At 41.7% G+C, this 24,576-nt stretch overlaps 1 protein-coding gene and 1 long non-coding RNA gene across 3 annotated transcripts; one reads left to right on the forward strand and one right to left on the reverse strand.

The window, feature by feature from the left end:
- Positions 1-376: 376 nt before the first annotated feature.
- LOC6580105 (protein patched) lies at positions 377-19,739 on the reverse strand. 2 transcript variants are annotated; one of them, XM_002005937.4, is made up of 6 exons: positions 18,716-19,739; positions 4,812-5,365; positions 2,150-4,127; positions 1,874-2,081; positions 1,530-1,801; positions 377-1,440 (listed from the first exon to the last, which is right to left on the reverse strand). In XM_002005937.4, the coding sequence occupies exons 1-6, from the start codon at positions 18,842-18,844 to the stop codon at positions 538-540; spliced, it is 4,044 nt and encodes a 1,347-aa protein (XP_002005973.2). In that variant the 5' UTR covers positions 18,845-19,739; the 3' UTR covers positions 377-537. The 2 variants fall into 2 exon arrangements, with proteins under 2 accessions (XP_002005973.2, XP_032585536.1); XM_032729645.1 differs by lacking the exon at positions 18,716-19,739 and adding an exon at positions 11,931-11,978.
- A 3,862-nt stretch (positions 19,740-23,601) lies between these two features.
- LOC116804805 lies at positions 23,602-24,139 on the forward strand. Its single transcript, XR_004364822.2, has 2 exons — positions 23,602-23,827; positions 23,893-24,139. It is a non-coding gene; the product is annotated as an uncharacterized LOC116804805 (long non-coding RNA).
- Positions 24,140-24,576: the final 437 nt, after the last annotated feature.

Below are 24,576 nucleotides of genomic sequence, written 5' to 3' on the forward strand. Positions count from 1 at the left end.
TTTTTTAAGCGATACTATTTTGGTTCAAGTCCTTGTGTTTTATGTACATATTTAAACTAAATTAAATGCTATAAATTACTAGTGTGTGTGGGTTGGTTTACGATATTTCAATCTCTAGGCCATGGAAGTGCCTCAGATATAAGTACATAGCTCTGTCGATGTGTGTCGGTGTGTGTGTGTGTGTGTGTGTGTGTGTTACAATAAATAACTCTATGTATAAGAATGCCTTAGGTGCTAAAATACATACATACAAAGCTGCTAGGCATGCGCGCTTGAGGCGTAGCAGCTGCTATATATACTACACATATATATATATATATATATATATATATATATATATATATATATATTTATAATCATATGATCTATAGTCATATACATATATCTAACATATATATGCTCCATATGGAAATTAACTAACATGCATACACATATACAGATTACAGTTAACAGTTAACAGTTAACAGTTTACAGTTGACGGTTAACAGTTTACAGTTTACAGATAGACGTTAATGGCTACAGGAACTAGTGCCAGGGCTAACTCGTAAAGTTGTAGCTGCGCACCGCTCGCCCGGGCGTCACCAGCTCCACTTTGATGTTCGCCGTGGCCGTCACCTTGGTGGTGTTGCTGTCCGAATGCGTCGTCTCGACGGTTACCTCCGGCTGCACCACAATGCTCTGCAGCTCCGGCGGCGCATAGCCGCCCAGCATGGGCTGCGATACCTTGTGATACGTTGGCGGCTGCGGCGGTGGTCCAGCATTACAGCTATAATTGGAGCCGTTGCCGTTGCCGTTGCCTTGGCCAGAGCTGGAGCTGGAGCTGGAGCCGTGCGGTGGTTCGCGTTGTTGATAGTTGTTCATGTTGTTCATATAATGATTGTTCAGATGATTGTGATTGTGGTTGTGATTGTGGTTGCGGTTGTGCGTGGGCGTGGGCGTGGACGGTGCACTCCAATCGTTGTGCATTTGTATGGATGAATTGCTGGACTTCCACGATTGCGGCTCCTCGGTAATGGTGGTCAGCGAGGGATCATTGATGTTGACATCCTTGTGATAGTGATGCGCCTTGTGGCAGTTATTGGAGCGCGACGAGCCGCGTGAGCCATTCACAATGAAGGATTTGTTGGAGCGCTTGCTGCTGCGCATCGGCACCGGCGATGGGGTCGATATGCGATCCGGATGCTCCAGCGGCACCAGCTCCGCCTCCGGGCCCAGCATGCTCAACAGTATGGGAAACACAACCAGACTGTTGCAGGCGCCCACACAGAGCACGACGAGCAGCAGCCAGCAGAAGTGCCGGATGACGAACTCAAACGGCGACGTGGAGAGCATGAAGACCGCCATGCCGGAGGTGAGAATGCCATGGACGAGGGGACCCAGCGACAGCTGCATGGCCAGATGCACGCGACGCTGACGATTGCCCACCGAGGTCATGAAGCCCTGCAAATACAGAGAGAGACAGGGAGAGAGAGAGAGAATTGCCATCAATAAATCTGAACTGAATTCTTGGGTATGCCAGGGACACTTACCAGAGAGATGTGCACATTGAAGCAGAGTATCATGCCCACGCCCAGTATGACTATCACAGCGGGTATGGCCGACAGTTTGATGCCCAGCAGGGTCATGGCGCCAAAGATTTGCGCCAGCGAGGCCAGCACCGTGACAATGACCAGAATGGCAGCCGAAACGGAGAGCAGCAGCAGCGAGACCAGCACCAAGGCGGCCAGCAGAGCGCAGGCGAGGATCAGGGCCAGCGAGGAGCGCAACGTCATGTACTGTTCCCAGAAGATGAAGGGAATGCCTAAAGGGAGAACAGAAAGACATTTCGAATTAACATTCATTCATCTATAAATCTGCCATTCGTAATGCCTACCAGACGGATAGTTGGGTAATCCATAGCCTTCAAATTTAACGCTCAGATCGCGTATGTGTCCAATCAGTGTCTTGATCTCCGAGGTGTCGGTGAGGCCATGCAAATAGAAGGGCATCTGGGCGTAGACCAGGGGCAGACTTTTGGGTATCTTAACATCGTATTCGTTGGGTGCATGATAATACTGGCGCGGTTCTGGATACAGCTTAGCCTGCAAGAGATTGAAGGATTACAAATTGTTCTCTTCTGTTCTTCTTCTTTCTTTTCTTTGGGACTCACCTGTGAGGCGCCGTAGCCAAAGACATCGTTGGTGGCCCACGCTGAGAGATAGTTGTAGAAGGCCTTGGGATTGATGATGCCATCCCTGTCGACGAGTCGATTCGTCTCCACCAGACTCTTGTCCACCGGATTGTCCACATAGCCCGTCTGCACCATCAGCTTGTAGGCGAGGATCGCATCGCTGCTGGCATTCGGATACCATTTCTCCTTGTTGAGTCGGCCGTCGCGCAGCTCCTCGTCGAAGATGCGTTGCAGATTCTTCAGCCAGTCGCGGAACAGCAACAGCCAAAAGTCCGGCAGTCCCCCATTGTCGTTCTTGATGACGTGCGGCACCCGGACGAACGCCTCGTGGTAATCGCAGAGCAGCTTCTGCTGCGTCGGATACTCAAAGTTGCCCTGGGTGACGGCGTACATGCTATAGAAGCCAAACAGACGCGTCTGGGCATCGAGAAACTTGTGCTCGTTGCTGTGCTTGGGCACCAGGTCAATGATGTCCAGCCCATCCTGCAGCGCGGTCGCCTCGTACAGGCTGAAGATCACCGCACAGAGGAAGCCCATCACGGCGAGGAACTTCACCCAGCTGCGCATGAGGAAGGGCGTATAATACTTGTAGGCAAAGCTGGCCAGCGAGAAGCTGGGCAACGAGTTGGCTAGGCCGCCAGCCAATGGAGCACGCGACTCCAGCAGCGGATTCTGGGCGAGCTGCTGCTGTTGTTGTTGCAGCTGCTGCTGTTGCTGTTGCTGTTGCTGCTGGCCCGTTCGATTGTTGTTGCAATTCTTCGGATGACGTCCGCCGCGCATGCTGTTGTTGTTGTTCATGGCCAGCGCTGGGGCGGACTTGGGCGGCTCCTTCCAGACGGGAAAGCAACAGCAAAAGATGTCCGCACGTCCGGCGGTGCGACGGCGCAAATCCAACGATATCATGGCCGGAAAGACGAGCAGAGCTGCGGCCAAATTGAAGCACATCACGATGGCCGACTGCAGGCAGAAGACCTTCAGGGCGGGCACCGGAATGAACACGGCCGCAAAGAAGGAGCCCGCCGTGCTGCAAGCGCTGAACAGGATGCTCGGTCCGACCTTCTTCAGTATGAGTTTCGTTTGCTCCTTGCGATTGCTCTCCGCATAGGCGGCCGTCAGCATGAAGATGTGATCGACGCCCAGGCCCAGGGCCAGGAACGGCACCACCTGGGTGCTCGCCGCATTGAACACGATGCCGAGCAGGGCGCACAGCCCCAGCCCGGCTGCCGTGCTGAAGCACATCAGCAGTACGCCGGCCACGCCCACACTGCTCTGGCCGCGCACCGGATCACGCCAGCGGAGCAGCGTACAGAACGCATAGAGGACAGTGGCCGCCACGCCAATCACAATGCTGACGGCGCTGGGATGCGAGAACTTGGCCAGGATGTCGTCCAGGGTGGCCGAGCTGAAGACATAGATGTCATAGTTGGCCGCGATGCGGGACTGCTTGCGCAGCAGCTGCTCCACCTCGCGGGAGAAGTTCCGTTGCCAGGCATTGAGCACCTCGGCGGCCTTCTGCTGCGTCCAGCCGAGGGTGTGCACCTTGTAGTGTCCCTGCCACTGGTCGTACATCTCCTTCTCCGTCATTAGCTGCACCACCGTCTGCAGCGCCTTGGCCGTCTTCAAATGGCCGCTGCGATTCCGCTGCGCCCCGCCCACAATCAGCTGCTCCGGCCAGTGCATGTGCTTGGGCGCAAACCCGTAGCAGCCCCCAGAGAGTATCGCGCCCACGTCCGGTGGCTGCTGGCTGTTCTTGTTGGGCGCCGTCTCCGGGCACTGCGGATGCAAGGGATTCAGGCAGGGCTTCTCCATGTACCCAGTGCCAATGGCCGCTCGCTTCATGTACTGCTCGACGGTTTCGAAGTCAAAGCTGACCTTCTGATCGGAGATTTCCTGCTTTATGAACTGCATCAGAGCCGACGGATTCAGCGTGCTCCACATCAGTCGCTGATTGAGTACACTGGAAGAGAGAGAGAGAGACAGAGACAGAGAGATGATTAGTTTATGGAAGATGGAAAATGAAGAAAGTCGAATTTTTGATGGGCTTAAACCTTAAAGCCCCAAGGAGCCATTAGGCTAAGGCAATTGAGGAGAGATCAGCGATCAATTGGGGCTAAACGAAGGATCAACTTGGATTAAATTAAGCAAAATAAGGCTGTTGAGGAAAATATGCTTATGGGTAAACAATCGGAGGGGTTAACGGACGGAAAGAGATTAGCTTAAGGTAAATTGATCTTCCCTGAAGAATCAATAGGGTTAAAGGAATTGAAGTAAAGTACAAGCTCAAGAAGGGTTCAAGAGTTCACGTTAAAGGAAAGACCTATTGGGGTAAGCTCAAGTAGGGTTCAAGAATTCCTTTTAAGGAAAAGACCTATTGGGGTTAAGCTCAATAAGGGTGCAAGAAATCACGTTAAGGAAAAGACCTATTGGGGTTAAGCTCAAGTAGGGTTCAAGAATTTACTTTAAGGGAAAGACCTATTGGAGTTAAGCTCAAGAATTCACGTTAAGGGAAAGACCTATTGGGGTTAAGTAATATTAGTTGTCTGCCAACTCGCTTGCAATGCGAGGGAAATAGGTTTAAGCCATGCAGTCAAAGGAAGCATCAAGTGGGATTAGGAAATGGCCAATGAAATGCGCTACTTACGGTATAAAGAGCGGTGCTTCGGGTCCCAGCAGCTGGCTGCCCTCCCAGAAGCAATCGAGCGGCGTTATGATGGAGCATGGTATCAGATGCCTCAGTATGTGCTCCATATAGTAGTGTCCCTCGAAGCTGGGCGTTGTCGGTGAGTTGCATATGTCACGCAGGCCCCATTCCGTATCGTTGATTTGCACCTTGACCGCCGTCGCCTTGACCAGCACCTCGAGATGGGAGAGCAGCGCCTGCGGATGCAGGACCGATGCATTCGGATCGTGGGCCGTCTGGATGATTAGCTGATGCGTTGACGATGCGTCCTCGCCGATCGTCTTCTGTGTGTAGGCCAGCTCCGATTCCAGTCGGCCGCCCTCCTGTATCCACAGCTGGTGCACCTTCGTGTGTATCTGGGCGCTCTTGAGGCCCACACAGAATGTGCTCAGCACCAGGATGGCCACAAAGAGCACCTTGCCCGCATGCTTCTGCACCGAGCTGCCGAGCGTTTCGAGGTGGGATTGGAATACTGAACGCAGATAGATCGCCGTGCGGTTGCCACGCGCCTTGCCCTGTGAAACAGAAAGAGAGAGAGAGAGAGAGATGGAACGAGAGTAGATGAGTGTGCTGTTATTTTGGATAGTTTTTTTTTTTTTTATTATTATTTTCTTTTTTTGGGTCTTATTTATTATTTTGGAGGATTTTTTTTTCTGGTTTTTGTTTTTGTTTTTTTTTTTTAATGCCATAAATAACGCATTAAAATTATAACGAAACAGCGTGTGGCCCGACCGCAACCATATAATTTATATGTTTTTGTAGCATCTGCGACGACCACAGCGGCGCAATGAAGCCATCATCATCATCAACCCAGCCCATTCCATACCCATGCCCATGCCCATGACCATGCCCATGCCAGCAGCAGCAGCAGCAGCGCCCAAATGGACCCAGCCCAGCCTACAAAACAACACAAGACGCCGACGCTGCAGCTGACGTCGACGTCGACGTCGACGTCGACGACACTGTGCAACGACAATTTCAAATAGATTGAAATTTTATTACTTTAAATCTACGGGAAAACTCTAGTAATTTCTGTTTTATAGTTCTTAAAGGAGTTTTCCCATAGATTTAGAGTAATCAAATATTGCTCTATTTTATAATAAAAATTTTGAATAAATAGAAATTGCAGTTTATAGAAAAACTTTATGTTTAGTCCAACAGCTTTAAATAGGGATCAACGCTTAAATTAGAATTTCATTCCAAACTTAAATTGTAAGCTTAAAGACTTTTCCTATAGATGTTTTATATTTGATCTAATTTATAATAATAGTTTTGAGGCAACATAGATTAGAAAGTTCTAAAACAAATTTGATTCATAATATATTTAAATACCATTTCAGAGTTAGTCAAATACGTAAACCATTCAGATTTTGTTGATTACTCTGAGTCTCCAAACACTTTTCTCTGTTTAATCATAAAAATGCCTATGTTAAGATCAAAATTTTAAAGCAAAACTTAACAATTGTCATTAAAATTCCCCTCCAGAGTTAAACCATAAATTCAATTTAAATAGTTAAATTATAAATATAACTTTAAAAAAGTTTGCAGAATCTCCAAAGGCTTTTCTCTATTTCATAATAAAATGTTAAGTTAACAGAGATCAACGTTTCATAAACAAAAAACTTTAATTTTCGTTTATTAACACTAAAAAAAAAAAACTTTCATTTGATCTTTAAACTTTGACTTTTCATCTCAACTTGAACTACACTTGAGAAACTTTACTTTTGTTAAACAGTGTAATCGTCTGTTTGGCAATTGATCTCTCCCTCTCTATCTTCTCTCTCGCGCGCTTTCTCGTCTTTGCTGCTTTGGCTGCACGGAAATCGAGACCCAAATAATGAGCAGCACGCTAACATCTCAATCGAACCTTTAACCGACCAGTCATTGCACAGTGGGTCGCACTCGCTAATCGACTTTGATTTTGACTCTGACTTTGACTTTGATGTATCGATAAAATGTAAGAATTGAGTGGGGGTAAATCTAATAAATGAGGAGATCGACCTTTTTTTTTTTGTAATTAATGGGAGCATCATGGACTAATAAAAGAGGAGTAGATATATAATTAAAATATTAAAAGTTCTATAAATTATAAGCTTTTACCGCTTTTAATAGAAAAATTTTTAGTTAAAAAGGGGTCAAGAAATTTTTAATATTAGTTTAAAGAGAGAAGCCGCAATATTATAAAAAGTAAATCAAAAATTTAAAAAAATAAATAAATAAATAAATAAAATTAATATTAAATATATTAAAATGTATAATAAATAAAAAGTTATTTAAAAAAAATAATAAAAATAAAAAACAAAATAAATTATTTATGAATGAAATTTATTAAAAACAATTTTTTTTTTTAAGTTTCAAAGCTAAATTCTAAATTCTAAATAATTGAATTTAGCTTTTAAATATTTAAAAAAATATATATATTTTTAAAATATTTTATTCATTAATAATTTCTTTTTTTTTTTTTTTAATATTTAAGAAAAATATTTATTACTCTGTTAGTTATATTAGCAAAAGTAAGAGTCTAACTAATTGACGAATTTGCTTTCCTCAGCTTCAGTATTAGATTTTTAAAGGTTTCGAAAGCCTCAAGAACTGCCTCCGGTTCAAGCCCGTTTTTTTGAGCCCATGCCAACAGTTGCTGGCAAGCGAGCCCAAGGTTTTCACCCGAAGGTTCTACAACATGATCGTGGCTTCTAGTCGTGTCTCACTGTGCAGCAGCAGCCGCACCCAGGCACACAGACACAGGCACACGGATAGAGACACCGACACAGGTACACAGCGCGCAGACATTCCGAGCGTTGTGCCTGAAACGTCTCAATCGAGGAGATTGGGCACTTCTCTTCTCTGTTTTTCTTTTTTTTTTTTTTTGTAATTCTGTGTGGTAGACTCCTTTTGCTTTTATCGCTTTTCACAGATTTTCCGCCAGTAAAATGGCCCAGCGCTAGCTTCAAATCAAGTTTGCTTCGTTTTCGTGTTGCATTGTTGTTGCCTGGCTTAAGTGGCATTGACTACAAGGAAGACGTCTTCATTATTGCTGAGCAGCCGCTTTATGACTACCGTTAACAAAGCAGCCACAGCAGCAGCGGCGGCAACAGCAGCAGCAGCAGCGGCGCGGGAGTCAAACATAAATAAGCCATGCCAAAAGGTTAGCTCTGGCTGCGACGTCTTTAGTTATGCGTGGCATTTCGCGGGTGCAGCCAAAAGGTGTGCCAAAGGGTACCAAGGAAAGAGGGAGCGGAAGAGAGCGAGCAGGAGAGAGTGCGAGTGGGAGAGAGAGTGTCACACTTCCTGCTGTTTAGCTATGCTGTCGCTGTCGCCAAACTATTTCCGCAAAACTTGCAACACGCTGGCGGCTAATGTTAATGAAGTCATTGGCGGCGACGTCGGCGTCGGCGGCGTCTCCTTCAAGCTGCGCCGCATGGGGCGACTGCGTTCGCAATGTTCGTGGAATTTTTTCCATAATTTGTGCGTGTGTCTGTGTGTTTGTGTGTGTAAAAGAATGTTTTTCCCTGGTTAGGCGCAAAACCTAAACAAAAAGACGCACCAAATTCTGAGAAACAACGCTGCTGGCTGCAAGAACAACAACAACAGCAACAACAACAATGTTGCAATGCCGCAGGTCGCGGCACTAAAAATAAATTGTAATCTAGATTTTGGCAGTCACTGTGTGCGCGCGCAGTGCTGCTCAAACCGTGCGCAATTGAGCCATCACAGCGGCTGCTGTTAACGCTTGTCACTCCTCCACACTGCTGCTGCTCCTCCTTTTACTCTCGCTATCTCGCTCGCTCTCACTCACAAGCCTCGCCAAATGTTGTTGCCTGAGCATGTGACATATCATCAATCTTGCATGCTGTTTTTTCTACTCCTTCTTCATGTTCTGCTTGTTCTGCTTCTTCTTCTTCTGCTTCTTCTGCTCGTCGTCTACTACGACTACTGCAGGCTGGCTGCCTGCCGCCTGCCTGTGTGCTCAGCTACAAGAGACACCCGCAGCTGCTGTCGCTGTCGCTGCCAGCGTCGGCGTCGTGAGGAAATGTCACAAATTGATTTATGGCCTCTGTGCTCAGTTTGCCTTGTTGTTGTCGTTGCTGTTGTTCCTTTTTACTTTGACTAAAGCGGAAAATTGTTTGTGCTGCATTTTCTTTGTAAGGCCTGGCCAACTGGGAACAGCTTCATTAGAAATGCGCACACATTTTGCTGTATTAATCCACAGCGCTTGGGCTAATCCCACAGCCTATGCCAGCGCACAGTTTGAAATGCACTCAGCCGCTGTGACGTGTCGAATGCGTGTGGAGAGGGAGAGACAAACATAGAGGGAGAGCGTGCGAGCGAGTGGGACAGGTGCAATACAAATGCCATTTAAAATTAAATCGAAAATAGACTTTGAAGCGTCTCTTTTAAGAATTTAGAAAATAATAGAAATTAAATAAACATAAATTTACTAACGAAAAATAAAAATGAAAAAATAAAAATAAATAAATAAATAACTATAAATTTACTAAAAAAAATAAAAATAATAATAATAAATAAATAAAAAAAATATATATATAAATTTACTACCAAAATAAAAAAAAATATATATTAATAATTATTTATGTACATATAAATAAAAAATATATATACATATAAAAAATGATCAATGTTAATATATAAAGTAAATTTAAAAAATTTAAATAAATACATATATTTAAAAATACTTTATTTATACGATAAAAATAAAATATTTTATTGAATAATAATTTTAAAAAATAATTTAAAAAAATAAAAGCAAATATTTATTTACAAAATAAGTAAAGAAATATATGTATCTAAATAATAAAAAAAAAAAGAAAAACGTTTCTTAGCCAACTCCATAACACTCTAATCAATCAAAAAGGTTCGTGGCCAGACTGGCATACGCATAATTTACAGAAGACCCAGACAAATGCCTCACGGGCTTTGACTACTTAATTACACCGAAGCATTATAAATAGTCGACTCAACTAATACAAACACACATTCATACCTACCTATGTCTGACTGTCTGTCTATCTATAAGAAAAGCTTTCCAAATCGGGAGAGACCTGAAGACCAACTGTTACCTATAAGTGGAGCTCAGTTATAGTTGTGCCACAATAAAAAACGAATCCAAAATATTTGTATTCACATTTATGTATTTTATTTTTTTTTTAGCATAAAACGAAATTCAATAAGCAGCAACGTGCCGGACCACCCAGTGAATGCTAATTATCATATGACGAATATCGCATATAGATGCTCATAATTATAGATATAGATATAGATATGCCAACTTTGGACGTTCGAATCAGCGACGATTTTGTTCCACTTGACTAATGGAAACGTCAACATACGATTTTTTTGTTGAATACCCTTTGCCATGGAGAGTAGCTCCAATTAGTCATGAAATTTTTAATGCAGGGTAGATATGGGGCATATATAGATATGGGATTACCCATATCTGTCATATCTGGCAAGGATACTTGTATTTTTCGGAGTTGTAAAGATTTCGACATGAGACTGTAAAGGAACTTTCATATCTCTTATCGTAAGTCTTATATGTTATATTTCATTTGGCTAAACTAAAATTACTTCCATAAATACATTATATTATAAATTTAAGTACATCAATCTTCACTTTGCTAGAGTATTTGACTCTCGCCTTACTTTAACAAAACCATTAAATCTTGATGTTTTAGGAAATCTATACTCTTATTTAAATATACTGTTGAATCATGTGGGAACTCATAATTCATTACCATATTCACATAAATTTACACCCATGTCGACATTTAAGCCTAGTTTACGGCTTTCACATTTATTCGAATACTCCAAATATTTGATAGAGAAATTTGTTATCCACTAATTTATGAACTATAAATGTATCAAAAATACCAGCTGAGATATAAGCTTCATATTTATGTGGCGTTGTTGCTCATCTGCATCTTACTGCATAATGGCCACGCCTTTTGAATGATCTTAAATTAGAATCTCAATAGAATTTTTTTCTTTTTAAATTTTGTTGCTATTCTCAAAAATATCTTCTCAATTATGAAACTCGTTCTCCCTACAAAATCTTCATATTTTGCAATACATATACCAATGCATGTTCATTTCGCAAAGATCTGTAAATAGATTTGACGTTTGACTGAAAAACTCAAATGTTTCGCACGTAAAAGTGTGCCATAAAACGTGTAGCTCTCATTAAAGTTATGTAGCGCCCAAGGGTGTTCCTGAATACAAAATTGAAATGCATAACGCTTGCCCAATTTTATCTTTACTTTAAATGAAATTTTTAGTGCTCAGACAAAAGTAAAAATGAAATAAAATTTAAAAATAAAAAACATAAAAATAAAATTAAAAATAAACCAGAGTTTTAAAATAATGATACTATGTATTAAAAAAAATAAATTAAAATTTTATTAAATCCAAGACTTTTTAAATATTATGAATAAAATATGCATAAAATTGTTAGAAAACCACAGCAAAATTATGCAGTTTAATTTCGTAGTGATATTATTATATATAGAGTATATACCATAATCAGATATTATTATATATAGAGTATATACCATAATCAGTATATTTGAGCTAACTCGCACCACTGTGCATTCAAGCACAGTTATTAAACGCAACAGCCCGCATATGTCTTAATCATGCTATGCTTGCACTCATACACACACATATAGACGAAATTTGTATTTGCTGTGTGTGTGTATGGGTGTTATTGGACCACACACATTGCTCACATTTAGTTGCCCACGCCGCTTAAAACGAGTCAAGTTTCGCGGCTAGGCAAGCAATTAAAATAAAGTAAATGGGACGATGACGATGCATGCAAATTGTCGTTTGCCGGCAATTTATGGCGCCCCTTAAACGTGACTGGCAAGCGTTCAAGCATTTATTTACATACATACATATGCACGTATGCATGTGTGAGTATGTAAGTGTGTATTTTTGGGCACTGCGTCGCTCTTCATTCAGTGAAATCGGTTAAAATTCAACAAACAAAAGAAACACAAAAGTTTGAAGGTCATTGGAGCAGCTGGCAGCCGCGTGAGAGAGCAAGAGACAGGCCTTACTTACCGTTAGGTAGCAGCCATGCAGCAGGCATCGCATAAAGAGTAACCACTCAAAGAGAGTGGGAGATTGAGAGAGCGAGCAAAAGCTGCTCAGCTTAAGACTTCACATTGTTGCTATGCTGCTCCTTTGTTTAGGTTTTTTTTTTTTAACTTTAGCTTTTGAGTTATAGCCACAGATTTTTCATCTTTGTAGCGTAGGCGGGCAACAGCACAAATAAAACTCAACTGGCGGCTGTCATAAAAATGCAGCGCAATAGCTTTAAACTTAACTTCACCTGCCTGGGCAACACACACGAAAAAAAAAAAACAAAGCTGCTTGTTGCTTTGCTTTGGTTTGCTTTTAAGCAATTTAATTTCTTTATTATTTTCATACGAAAAGGCCCAGAGATACGGACGAACACACACGCACGCACGCACGCATACACACTCTTACAGTCGGTCAGTCAGGTAGCCAAGGCGGCCACGTCGCTCATTCTCATTGAGTTACAGGTACACACGCACCGAGGCTGAAGCCCGAGTCCGAAATTAAGACAGCAAGGGCGAGGGCGATGGGCCTGAGCCCTACGAGTGTGAGTGTGTCAGTGTGTATGTGTGTGTGTGCATGTCCGTTGTTTGTCCATGCTGTCCGTTAACTGCTTTTTCAGTGAATTCCGTGATTATTGCTTGAATGTTTCTTTCCGGTATTCGCTTCGCTCTTTGGCCACTCTTGCCTCTGTCTCGATCTCTGAATCTCGCTCCGTTTTCGTTGTGTTTTGTCTTTCTGTTTCACTTGATATTGCTGTCTCGCTTGTTGCCCAATGTCACTGCGCGTCGTCTTCAGTTGCTTTTGGTACCTTTTTTCGTTGCTGTTGTTACTGTTGTTGTTGTTGCTGCTGTTACTTTTATCTGCTGCTCTTGGTCGACTGAGCGACCGACCGGCCGGCCCGTCCGCTTGTTGTGTGGTCAAGTTAATGTCTTCATAATTCTTTTGATTTTTTTTTACGTCTTACGTTCGTTCGTCTCTGCTGCTGCTGCTGCTGTCGCTCTTGTTGTTGTTGTTGTTATTGTGCCCCGTTGCTGGGGCACGATGATGAAGACAATAACAGTTTTATGTGCGGCCAGAGAAACAGAGACAGGGACAGCGGCAGGGATCGACTCGCAGCCGGCCTAATGAAGCTGAGTGAAAAACACATTTCGACTTCCAGTTTCCCCCTACCCGCTCTCAAAATAAAGTTGTCTTCCCGCTCTGGTCTCCGCGCTGGTGTGAGGTCTCAAAATTGAGCTGTCAATTGAGGGGAGGGCAACGTGTGTGGGTGCCTATCTGGGGCACTGACTCGTGTTGCCGTCTGTGTGTATTAGTTTTAGTTTTTCATTTCTAGACCTTTGGAAGTATTTTTAGTTTTAATTGGGGGAAACATGCTAAGAAGATTATAGAGCAAAGGCATAAAGTGAGCTGGGCGTTAATTTATGATTTAAGTGGATTGCCTTGGGGATCAAATAGATCAAAAAGAACTCTACAATAATAAAGCAGTATATACATACATACGTACATATATATGTATGTACATTCATATTATAACGAATCCATATATATTGACAAAGCTTTGGGCGCACCTCGCCAAGTCCAAGCCGCACAAAACAAATATTATAATAGGCTGATAAGATCTAATGATAAGATGTTGTGTGCAACACGTGCAACTCATATAAATCACTATCGCACGTTGTACTAATATTTGTTATTGCATATACCATGGAATTCAACACAGGACCACCAACAAACATAAAAGAGAACAACGAAAAATTTCATAATTATAGAAAGCGTATGTACACACAGTCGATTAGGAAATACCCTGCAAATTGAGAGACAGAGAAAAGGAAGTGATTGTGAATTGCTAAAAAGTATAAATAGGATACACAACTCGAAATACTCACAAAGCTTAAAAGAAATTATAAAGCTTCAAATGCAGAATTAAAGAGAGAGTATAGAAGAACGCGTATGTTAATTGAGTAATAATAATCAAGCTTTAGTAGGAGCGCAAGAGAGCAATAGAGACTGCAGAACTGCATCAATGCTCAAACTCCGAAGGCTACATTTAGTTTAACGAGTGAGCGTAACAGTGGAACAGTTAGTTGAGTGACAAATTGTACTAAGAGCAAGCGCAAGAGAGCGAGAGTGTAGAACTGCAGCTCTGCTCAAACTCTGAAGGCTAAATTTAGCCTGACGAAGTGAGCATAAGGGAATAACAGTTAGTTGAGTGACAAATTTATTCTAAACACATACGCAACAAGAAGAGAAGGATGCGTGTAGAGAGCGAGTAAGTAAACATACCTACATAAGCTCTAAGGGCCGAAGTTCGAAAAAAAATGAGAATAACATATACGAAAGAAAGGCTGAGTTGAGTGCCGAATAATCCCTAAGCTAACATAAATGTCACTCGAGTTGAAGAGTAGCAGAGTGACTGCGTGAGTGAGTGAGATAGGGATACCTGCATAAATTGCTCGAGCTCCAAGGGCTGAAGTCGACACACAAAGTATCTTCCGAGAAGATCAAAGAACTTGCTGTTGCCCAAACAATCAAAGCAGAGGACGTGGTGATGAAGATATCTCACGCCTACAAGAATTTCCGGCTTACCTTTGACAGGGGGTAGCACGGACGGACAAAGAGAGGAAGTACTCGGGGCGTGCTAGAGATAGGCGCGGCAAAGATATAAGGCAAGCATTCCCTAGTCCTTTGCACTTCCCAGAAAAGGATGCCTAAGCCTAGGCCACAGAACTGAAATTTCAACTATGCCTTGACTTTCGCTGAAGTGCCACAGAAAAAGGGTTGGGCTGAGTGTAAACAAATACCTGGAAAATGAGTTGATTCGGAATACATAAGAATGCACTCAAAACATTTGTTGTGGGTAAACTTTGATTTAGATGGATTCTACGTAACTGTCAGAAGTGAATTCTCTGTTTGATAATATCAATATTATGATTATGATTTATTTTTGTTTGATTCTAGCTTTGTTTAGAATTGCTTACCCAATTGAAATGAACTATTGAACTAGTTCTGCGTACAATTAATGAATTAAAATTGATCATAAATGATCATAAATAATACTATTGATCAAGCAATTCAATAAAGTTACATTGAATCATTCATCGATGATCCTTAGATATATAAGAGGTTCCCACTAATAATTCTTTGCCGGGATTTTAAAAAGCTTTTCGGTCTCAAATATATCTTTGATCTTTTCAATATTTAACTTTTCATGCATTTCATCTCAATTTCTTGGTTCTGCAATTTCTTTTACCTTTGTTTGTCTATGCAAAAGAATTGTTTAGTTTGTCCGTCCATCCGTCCGTTTGTCTGGCTGTCCGCGCTTTATGTCTGTTTACGTAACTCATTAAGATACAGTTGCTTATTTACAATTTCAGGGCTGTTGCTACTGGTTTTTCTTTCGATTTTGGCCATGTCGATTTTTTTTTTTTTTTTGTTACGTCGCAGAGAGGATAAATATTTGTTTTTCATGTGCTGTTGTGAAAAGATCGGGGCGGCATGACTTAACAAATTTGTTAACCACCAGCCAGCAAACGCCGCATAAACAACGCCAACAACAACAACAACAACAACAACGAAAACTTCTTCAAAATGCCGGCAATGCGGCTCAACTTCCTGTGTTGAGTGGCTCTGTGTGTGCTTTACAATTGGCACAGCGCGAGCGAGGGAGAGTGAGCGACTGAGCGAGTGAGTGAGTATAAGTGTATGTGTGTATGTGTGTACTGATGTGAGAGAGAGTGGGCGAGCGAGAGGGAGCTACGTGCCAAGGCGATTTCATTCATGAATTGATATGCACACACTCATACATATGCATATGCATATCTACATATGTAAATATATACATATCTCTCTACAAATACAATGACCGTCGTCTCCAGCGCCCCAACATTCGTGGCCTGCATCCATAGTACGGTATTGCCATTGCCATAAATAAACTTGCGGCACAGGCAAATAATATTATGTCAACCAAATACAGTAGGTAGACTAGCAAATACCCTAGAAAGTAATTGCGAAATTTTATTAAAACAAAAAATAATTCATTTTTAATTAACAAAACAACTGTATTTTTACAAATTTAATAAATCTACATTCAACCTAATGTTAAGTCGTGCATACTGAACTTGGTATTTTTTACAAATAAGCAAACATTTGGCAAAGCGAAAAACAGAGAAATTGAGATTAACATATCAGCAACAAAAGAGACAGCGAGAACAATACCAACAACAACAAAATCAGCACCTCATATCGATTAACTCAATTTGATATTCGCCTCATTCATGAAAACGTCAGCGGCGGGACCTCCCAGCGAGTGCGGCGAACTTTGTTCGTTTTTCGCTTTTTACGGCATACGAAACATAATAAACATTATGTTGAGCACAATTTGCATATGCACGCGGCGAATAAGCCAAAGAGAGGGAAGCAAATGCAACTCGCAGTTTTGCCGTTGTTGTTGTTGTTCTTTTTGTTGTTGGCTTCGTTAGACAAAATTAATGTCTTAATATATTTCGTTAAATTGAGTCATTAAAATAAATCGCCCATCGTCGATGACGACGACGACGGCGATGCCGTCACGCGCAAAAGGCCAAACACAGAAAACAGAAAACACAAAACACAAACAACAAGCAACAGCAACAACACCAACTACAACAACAACAACAACAAGGCACGACCACACCTCAGCTGCAATCGCAGTCACAGTCGCCGCCAACTGCGATGCTGCAGCAGGCATCAAGCATCGATGCGCCGATCGCTGCCACAACTTTCGAGAAGTTCAATGCGAGGAAACGCTGTAACGTTACAACACAGCGCAGACCTTACGAGAAATAATTGAGCAGCACATACAAACACACACACAAACAGAAACCCACACACTCACACACACACAAACGAAAAGAAAGAGAGGCAACAAGAGCAGATGCCATAATGAAGACATCAAGTTGTAAAAAGCACCGCAAAAGGCAATGGACAAGAAGAACCGCGGCGAGCAGCGAGCAGCGCGAAGGCGAGAAACGTTGAGGCTCAGTTGCCACAGTTTGACAGCCATCGGGTTCGGTCAAAAAGCGCGTGCGTCAGTGAAATATTTGTTGTTTTTATTTTTTATTTTCCTTTATACCCCTACGTGGGCCACCCGCAATTTCAAAATACATACATATGTACTTATTTATATGCATGTGTGTGTGTGTGTGTTTCTTCTAGTTGACGTGACGCGCTGTGTGCGGTAGCTGCTTCTACAATTCCACAACAACAAGCAAACAAACAGAATGCTTTTGGCAACGACAACAACAAAAGCCAACAACACACAAAACCAAAAACAACAGCACGAAAGCAACGATAAATACGAGGTAAGGTTTCAAAAGTTAACAACGAATTTCGAATGCTCTACATTAATTAGCAAAATAGTTTATAATTTATATATATATGTATATACATGCTCTTTTTATCGTATCGTAATTTGTATTCTTTGTAATTATTTTTTTTTTAATAATGAAATACTATAATATTTATATACATGTAAATGTACTATTTAATATCTCGAAGATCTCATTTATATGTTTCGTCAAATTTATTAAAATTAATTCAGAATAAATATTTAAGGAATTTAAGCTTCTCTCACTCACTTTATTTACCTTTTATCATTGTGCATTCCTTGTCTGAACATCGCAAACGTCAAGACAAAGCTGCAAAGCTTATTTTTATCAAAGAGTAAATCAAAAGTTTCTGTTGTTGTTTTTGGCGATATTCGTAGCTGCCTGCTTCACACACACACACATACACACACTCACAAACATTGAAAGAGTTCCTGCAGCCGCCGCAGACAGCGCTTCACTTTTTGTGCAGTTGTTATTTTTTTTTTTTCGCTGCTGCTGCTGCTGCTGCTGCTACTGTTGTTTTTGTTGGTGTTGTTGACTTTTTGCGGTCAGCCAACAACTTCGCCGCACAGTAGCAGCAAAATAATGAAGTTGTTTTTGTCTGCGGCTCTGGCTCTGGCAAGTGAGCTTCAAGAGTCGGAGGTCTTGGGCATCCGATCCTGCTGTGCGCCAAGTGAAAATAGCTTTAACTTTGATTTGCTCAACAGTTGACGTGTGCTCCTGTTGTTATTGTTGGCTGTCAGTTGAGAAGTCAGTGAAAACTCATATACATACATATATTCCATATATTAAATGAACTGAAATGTGTTGAGCTCACACACATATGCAATCATATATATGTGTGCATGTTAGTCTATTTTTGTTTTTGAGCTATGCTACATAACATGACATACCGATGTTAATCAACATGGAGAATTTTCGAAAAACTCGCTGCGTATGATAAATGGGCGAGTTATATTTGAAATCTCTTATATATAATATAGGGTATTTATATTAATGAACTACACATAAGCTCGACAATACTTTTAGTTTTTATTTTCCCACAACTTAATTCTCGTGTTAAGCACAGCAATTAATTAAATGGCAGCAACAAATTGAATGTGCTTAAGAGCAGACGTACGTCGCCGCTGTCAACAATTCGCCGCTGCCCCCGCCTCCAGGTCGTTAACAGCTCTATTAAAACAAATTGAGCGAAAAACCAAAAACGAAACGAAATCGAAATGGGCGAAAAAAATGCTTAAGATATCGGCAATAAATTGTATTAAAAGCTGCCCCAACGGCTTAATGACTTAATTTAACACAAACCCAAGCCCTGGCCAGCGCTTGCGCTTGGGATACAGGTTTTTTTTTTTTTTAGCCAGACGTTGCTTTAGTAACTCTCTTATTTTCTTCACTTACCTTATCAATTTGATCGAGCGCCACTTGAGCGTCTACCCAGCTGGTGCGTATGTAAAGATCCGAGAATAATTTCTCATCGACAACATCGCCGTGTGTGTCCGGTACGCGCGGCAGGCTCTCCCTATCCATATTGCTGTGTGTTTGTGTGTGTCTGTGTGACTGTCTTGTAGATTAGCTGGTGTGTGGGAGGACAAATGACGCGCGTTCTCACAGCTGTTAACTGGGTGTTTGGCAGTCTGTGAGACTGTTCTGTTAGCTAACAGCGGCAGAAAAGTGCTACCAATCAGCTTGAAGTTCACGTTCACGCTCTTGCTGTTTGTATAGGAGTGTGTTTGTGTGTGTGCGTGTATTGTTTATTTTTGTTATTGATGTTTAAAAAAAAAGGCCACAACTACTTATTTTGTATTTTGCATTATGCCTGCGCTGCATTTTTCGCTGCTCAGCATAAACAACACTTCAACACACACTCTCCGGCTATCGTTTACGCTCTCCGACTGTCGTTTACGCTCTCTCAATCGCTCTCTCTGTTTCGTTTTGTTGTGATTGCTGGTTTCGCTTTGGCTTCAGCTTCAGCTTGAACGCGATCTGGCGATCTGGTCTCGTGCTTAAGATCGCTTCACTTTGCCACTGCATTTGTGCACATTTTCTACAACGATTTCAACAATTTTCACACATAATTCACACACTTTTCGTAACGATGCGACGCGCAGCGCGACGCGAACGCCTCAGAAGTTTTCAACACAGCGCTGCATCACGTTTTTTCTTTTTCTTTTCTTTTCTTTGCTTAGCGCTCTCTGCGCGTTTTTTTACACACACTTTGCGCACGTCGAAGTTTCGTTTGCTTTATTTCGGGTATTTGTATTGAAAATTCGTAAATTTTCTTTGAATACTATGTAGGTTGTATATGATTTGACACTGTTTCAAATTTTTTTTATAAAAACACTATCAGGCCAATTCGTCTTATACAAAATTCAGCGCGTTTCGTTCGAGCCACTCGCGCAGTAAACACAACCGTTTCGTTCGAAGATCGCAAGCAGTCTGAGAGATACAGATACATTTTGTATTATTGCCTTACATTGTTTTTGCTTCACATGTATGTTAACTCAAAATGGCACTGTTAAACTCGAAATGTGTATGTTGGATATATTCGAAGAGCGCAGGCAGAGACGCAACTTCACCAAGCCAACAACTTCATTAGCGTGCGACGTATCTGTGTGCCCAGCGAGCGCTTAGAGTCTCTGAGTCTCTCTCATTCTCACGTTAGCGCTCGCAGCTCTGCTGCGGCCATTTTGGTTTGAGCGCGCCCGCTACTCGCAACGAGGGCTGCAGTGTACTCACGGTTAACAGATTTGTAGCTTTGAGAACAGTTCAGGAGACTGAGATCTGGCATATGCAACAGAGATTTATCGTATACCCTACATGAATAAAATGCTTGGAAAAGGTAACACATATGATGTTATCGATCTAGCATGTTTTTATATAATTAATAATGGTATGAAAATTGTAAATAATTGTAGTGTTTATACAAAAAATTTTATTTTTCGTTTAGACTGGGATATTCAATATACGTATCAAATATTCAATATGTATTTCTAAATTATATAAAAATACTCTTAAAATGTCGAATTTAAATATCTCATTTTATAATTCATTCTAATACACTTTTATTCAAAATTATCTAGTTCTTTTATCCTGTCGAGCTACGTAACAGGCACTTGTGCATACACAGGATATCCGTTAACAACGTTAGTTGATTAACAATTATACACACAAAGATAAGTCAAACCTTTCGACCGCAGCAGCAAATTGTTTAAACAAGCTTGAGATTGCGCTGGCTAATTTTGTTGTTGTTATTGTCGTTGTAGCTTAGACCACACACGAATTGCGCCCGCAGGCGTATTCCTGTTGTTGTTGTTGCTGTTATTTTTATTGCAGCGACCACCCAAATAAAATTTGTTGTTGCTTCATTAAAAGCGGCTGCCGGCATTGTGGGTGGTCCCCGGTCCCGATGTTCCCGCAGTCGTTCAGCGCTCTCTCTCTCTCTCTCTCTCTCTCTCATCGTCTCTCTCTCTGCTGCTGCTGCTGCCCGCTCGCTTCTACTGGATGGCGGCCTTCAGCTGTGCGAGCAGCGTCGCGCCGCGTCGTCGCTAGTGGAGCTTTTATTATTGTATAAGTGTTTATGCCCATGGAGCGCGTGCGTGGCAGGCTTGTCTGTGTGTGTGTATGCGCAGGCTGTGAATTGTTGGCAAATTTGTTAGCTCCATGTGGTTATTCTTGTTGCTGCTTTTTGTGCCTGCCACATGCGTCTGATATCTGTTTTTGCATGTTTTTAATACTAAATTATGAAGAGGATATTTTAACTCAATGCACTTTATCGTGCGTTCTTATAAATACATATGTATGTATGTATGTATAAGTGTGTGAAAGAGGACCACACAAGTTGTATTTTTTGCGAAGCAAATTATATACGGCCCGTTGAAAAGTTGATTGTTTTTCTTGCGATGGCTCCAACTTGGCGAGCAGACGCGACCTCTGCGCTTCTAAGAGAGCAATAGAAGGTAACATCCTTTAAGCAAAGCTAATGACCTTCATTAAGTATTAAATTAGGCACATATCTGTATTAAATTATTTGAAAATACTATAAGGTGTATGTTAATCAAAGATATTTCCCTCGTCACGTTACATATTTCCCATCACAATGAAGATACCCCATCTGCGCATATATCAATGAAAAAGTGATCAGAAAATTAGCGTTCGAATCGAAATCGAACTCACATTCAAATTCGAATGCAACGTCATTACCGAGACCCACCGCAAGCCGCTATTATAATCAAACAGCCAACAACAACAGCAGCAACAACAAACAACTTTTGATGACGAGCAGCAAACGTAACTGCCGCCTTATCCCTCGTCCCGTTGCCATTGCTCACCTGGCTAACGTTACATCAATATGAATGGCTGCTGTGCTTTTGCTCGAACTGAGTGCGCCTGCACTCGAGCCGCTGTGCGAGCACTCTTTATTTTTGCGTCTCGCTGTTCTCTCACTTATTCGCTCTCTTGTGTGACGCTCGCTCACTGCAGCGCAAGTCAAAGGGGAGATGTTGTTGTTTTTGTTGTTGTGTGTGCCTGTTTCTGTTTTGGATTGCGTGTGGCGCATTTTGGCGACATGGGCGGCATTTTTGCCGCCGTCTCGCGGGTCGCATATTTTAGCTTTATCCATTTACGTCTCGCTCTCTGCAGATTGCGCCATTTTTTTGCTCAAAACATTGGGAATTAGTGATGGTAGCGTGAGCGCATTTAGTAAATTGAAAATATCGAATACAGATCATTGTATATTTTTCTACTTTAAATGTAAATTATGTAAAAGTTTTCCGTATGTAGCAGTTAGTTTGTATTTTGTTTTTAATAAATTACAATTGCATGCGACTTTAATTTAAGTTATTTGCACTTTATTGCTGCTGCACTCTGTAGATCGTGCTAGCCTGCCCATCTCTAATATTAGCGCTGTGCATGACTCTCATGTTTTTGCTCTCAATGACTTGCAGTTTGTTCTGCTCAATTCGCCTGCAGCGTAACGCAGCTCCAATGCTCCCCATAACCAACTCTCTACCCAGAGAGAGATAGCGAGAGAGAGAGAGAGAGCGAAGCAAAGAAAGATTAAGAGAGTGAGTTAGAGAGAGAGAGATAGAGTGATAGCGAGAGCGAGGGGCACACACTGACATATGTACTTGGGCATTCAAATGCTGTGCCTGTGTGGCGGCAACGGCGCAGCTGCCATTGGACCACCAACGTGGCGGCGGTTGAGAGCTTCATTTGCCGTTTCAGTTGCGGCAGCGTCGAGTTATTGTTGTATTTGTGAATGTTGCTGTGGCCGAAGTGAGCTGCCTGCTTGCTTGCTTGTTTGCCTGGCTGGTTGGCTGGCTGGCTGCCTTGCTGCTTGCCTGCCTGCCTGCCCGACAGTTTGCCTGCCTAGAGCGCGGCAAGTTTTTTTCAACGCCGCCTTGTTTTCAGATATCATTCACATGCTGGCATCTGATCTAGTTTGATATGGGGATGGGAGCAGCTGTTGAATGGAGATTGAGGGATTGTTTTACGTAGCGTATAAAGGGTATGTGGCATGTAGATCAATATGTGTAGATACAATGATTGGCCAGGAAGCTGTTCAGTTGTTCAGGTAAAGCTTTGTCTTCTTGTTATTGTCAGGTGCATTGATATTATCGTATATGAGCGATAACAGAGCTATGTACATATTTGCATATGTATTTAAATATAATTTTCTGTTTACATTTTATTTTGTATGTAATGTATAATTATTTATATAATATTTTAATTTTTTTGATATCTATAAGTATTTACATATACTATTAAAATGAAAGATAGAGACAAACAATATTATATTCTTATTTGATTGTATATTTATATTATTTTTAAAAATATGTATATGATGTATGGAACTCAACGTTTGTTGTTTACCAGCTAGACAGATTCCAGTATTAAATTTTACATTTATACAATATAATAATTACTTTTATATTATTAATAATAAATCTGCTTGATTATGAATGATCTATCCTGTAATATCTAGCCGATTGCTGACTCAGCTAGCTGCTCACATTAAACTACGTATTTGGTTGCAGTTAGCCAAAAATGTTTCGCTCGTGCCTCTACCGTTGTGTCTCTCTCTCTCTCTCTGCCTCTCTCACTCTAACCTCACACCCGAGCAACTTTAACGACAGCCTGTTTGTTTTTAATCGCATAATGTCTTAATTTATAGTGCACCGCAGCTGGGGTCCCAGTGCGCCAGCATTGCAATCCGCATCGCTAGGCAATTGCATTTGTCATTGGCCTATAACGCCATTAACATTGCCGGTTCCAGTGTCCAGTGATTAGTGATGTGAAAAAACATCGATGCATCGACAATCGATGTTTTTTTGGCGATGTTTTCCGATGTTTTCCGATGTTTTTATTGATACCGATGTTAAGCGATGCATCGATGTTTGACAGAACATCGGGCGTTAAATTTCACAACATTGCAGAACATATGGATACACTGCCACATAGAAAAATTCGCGAATTTGTTTCTTTTTTTTACCCTGTGTTTGCAATGCCAAAGTAAGTAAATTGTTGAAAATATATATAAATATAGTTATTTGCAATTACAAATGTATTTATTCTAGAATAACAACAAAGACAAGCTTTTGCTGGAGGCACTTTACAAAATTGATGGAAATAGCGCGAAATGCAACATTTGCAACAAAGTTTTGAAGATTGCGGGTAACACGACCAACATGAAGGACCACCTGCGGTCCATTCATAAAATAGAACAAAATGTTGAAGAAATGTTGTTTAAGAATTGAATTAACGAAAAATAACGGAATTGGTAGAAAACATCGATACATCGATGTTTATAGCCGATGTTTTACACAACATCGATTTATCATTTTGCAAACATCGATGAACATCGACATCGAATTTTCGACCCAAATTTACATCACTACCAGTGATCACTGAGTGACTCGCTACACCACTTAAACTTTAACTGCATTCGCTTAGAAGCCATTCCAGGCGAGCTTCGGCTACAGCTTCAGGTCGGGTTCGTTTGCACTTCGGCTTAAGCTCGGGCTCGGGCATCGGGGTCGGGCTTGAGGTCGCGCATCGTTGCAATTTTTATGGCTGTTATTGTTGTTGTTGTTCCTCTTGCTGCTGCTGTTGGTGTAGTTGCTGTATTATTGCGGTGCATTTAATGTAATAATTACTATTTGCCACCGGTAATACGTGTGGCTCTGGCTCGCCCAAGTCGCCGCCAATGGTATTCTGTTTTGTTCCCCCTAGAGGCAATTCGCCCCTGTCTTTTCCAGTCG

This window comes from Drosophila mojavensis, unplaced genomic scaffold (genome assembly GCF_018153725.1).
Source record: "Drosophila mojavensis isolate 15081-1352.22 unplaced genomic scaffold, ASM1815372v1 contig_80, whole genome shotgun sequence".
Lineage (NCBI taxonomy): Eukaryota > Metazoa > Arthropoda > Insecta > Diptera > Drosophilidae > Drosophila > Drosophila mojavensis.

Coding starts and splice junctions, on each gene's coding strand:
- LOC6580105 (XM_002005937.4), bottom strand. CDS start 18,844: ATGGATAGGGAGAGCCTGCCGCGCGTACCGGACACACACGGCGATGTT. Junction 1,802..1,873: donor ATTACCCAACTATCCGTCTG/GTAGGCATTACG, acceptor TTCTCCCTTTAG/GCATTCCCTTCATCTTCTGG. Junction 1,441..1,529: donor TCAATGTGCACATCTCTCTG/GTAAGTGTCCCT, acceptor CTGTATTTGCAG/GGCTTCATGACCTCGGTGGG.